Source organism: Eimeria mitis, genomic scaffold (assembly GCF_000499745.2).
Source record: "Eimeria mitis Houghton genomic scaffold, Emh_scaff5740, whole genome shotgun sequence".
NCBI lineage: Eukaryota > Apicomplexa > Conoidasida > Eucoccidiorida > Eimeriidae > Eimeria > Eimeria mitis.
The window spans coordinates 1,866-3,377 of NW_013573989.1; the positions used below are offsets into that span (position 1 = coordinate 1,866).

At 60.9% G+C, this 1,512-nt stretch overlaps 2 protein-coding genes across 2 annotated transcripts in view; one reads left to right on the forward strand and one right to left on the reverse strand.

Moving 5' to 3' along the window:
• Positions 1–564: 564 nt before the first annotated feature.
• EMH_0083870 (uncharacterized protein) lies at positions 565–942 on the reverse strand (the record flags this gene model as incomplete). The annotated part of the gene is made up of 1 exon (XM_013500690.1): positions 565–942. One exon carries the CDS (start codon positions 940–942, stop codon positions 565–567), a length of 378 nt encoding a protein of 125 aa, XP_013356144.1.
• Positions 943–1,368: 426 nt separating this feature from the next.
• EMH_0083880 (uncharacterized protein) overlaps positions 1,369–1,512 on the forward strand; it is a gene marked incomplete at both ends in the record, with an annotated part of 771 nt that continues 627 nt past the window's right edge. Inside the window, one exon of the mRNA XM_013500691.1 lies at positions 1,369–1,510. Coding sequence (XP_013356145.1) covers positions 1,369–1,510 — 142 coding nt within the window. The remainder of the gene's footprint in view (positions 1,511–1,512) is intronic.

The window sequence follows — 1,512 nt, forward strand, 5'->3', positions numbered from 1 at the left end:
CCACAGCAGCTGTTGCTGCTTCCCCTGCTGTTGTTCCTGCTGCTGCTGCTGCAGCTGCTGCTCCCGGCCCAGCTGCTACCGAGGAGGGGCCGCAGGGAGTGAATCCAGCTGCAGCAGCAGCAGCAGCAGCAGCAGCAGCAGCAGACGCGTCTGCAGCAGCAAGTGCTGCTGCCGGTGCAGCTGATGCAGCAACAGCTGTGTCTAGAGCAGCAGCAGAGGATGCAGCTGGCAGCAGCAGCCGCCGTGTACACCGCAGCCGGCGGCGCAAGGGAGGCAGCAGCAAAGGACACAACAAGAGTGGTGCTGCTGCTGCTGCTGCTGCTGCAAGGCGTCGGTGTCTCTGCAGCAGCAGCATCCGTCTGCTGCCAGCCAGGCCCCCCCCCCTCTCGCTGCTGTGTGGAGAGGAGGCGCTGCTGCAGCCCCGCATGCACCAGAGGCAGCTGGACTATCCGCTGCTGCTGATGAAGCAGCAGCAAGAAGACATGCTTGACTGTGAGCTCCTGCTCCTGCTGCTGCTGCTGCTGCTGCTGCTGCTGCTGCTGCTGCTGTTGCTGCCTTCAAAGATCATAGCCTTTTTGCTGCTGGGCATCGTGCCGCTGCCGCTGCTCGTGCTGCTGCTGCAGCACTGCTGGTTGCTGCTGTGAAGCTGCGGCTCTGCTGCAAGCGGAATGCAATTTCAGCTGCTGCTGTGCTGCTGCTGCTGTGCTGCTGCTGCTGTTGCTGCTGCTGCTGCTGCTGCTGCAGTTGCGTTTGATGAGGCAAGCTTGCTGCCGCTGCAACTACCGGAAGTGAAGGTTCCTCCTTCTGCGAATGCGCTCGAGCAGGCTGCAACGGGTGGGCTCTCTGCTGCTGCTGCTGCTGCTGCTGCTGCTGCTGCTGCTGCTGTATGGCTTGCTGCTGCTGCTGCTGTCGTTGCAACTGCTGCTGTTTGTCCTCTTGCATCTGTTGCAGCTGCTGCTTCTGTTGCTGCTGCTGCTTTCGTTGCACTGGCTGCTGCTGCTGCTATTATACCTGCTGCTGCTGTTGCATTTGTTGCTGCTGCTGCTGTTGCATTTGTTGCTGCTGCTGTTGCTGCATTTGCTGCTGGTGCAGTTACTACATTTGCTGCTGCTGCTGCATTGTCTGCTGCTGCGCTTATCGTTGCTGCTGCGCTGGTTGATGCTTTTGTTTTTGCTGCTGCAGAGGCTGCTGCTGCACACCGGGATATCTTTCTCTGGTTCTCGAGGGGGAGCGAGCCCCTGAGGTTTCAGCTCAGCAGCCAGAGGTCCCCTGCTGCTGCTGCTGCTGCTGCTACTGCTGCTGCTGCTGCTGCTGCTGGGGAAAAGGCTGCAACAGCTGACGAAGGGGCGGCAGCAGCTGCTGCAGCCGATGCCGGCCAAGGTGCCGAAGACTCAGCTGCTGCTGCTGCCTCTGCTGCAGCAACTGCTGCTGCAACTGCTGCTGCAACTGCTGCTGCAACTGCTGCTGCACTTGCTGCTACTGCAGCAAGCGGCAGCAGCAATGGCAGCGGCT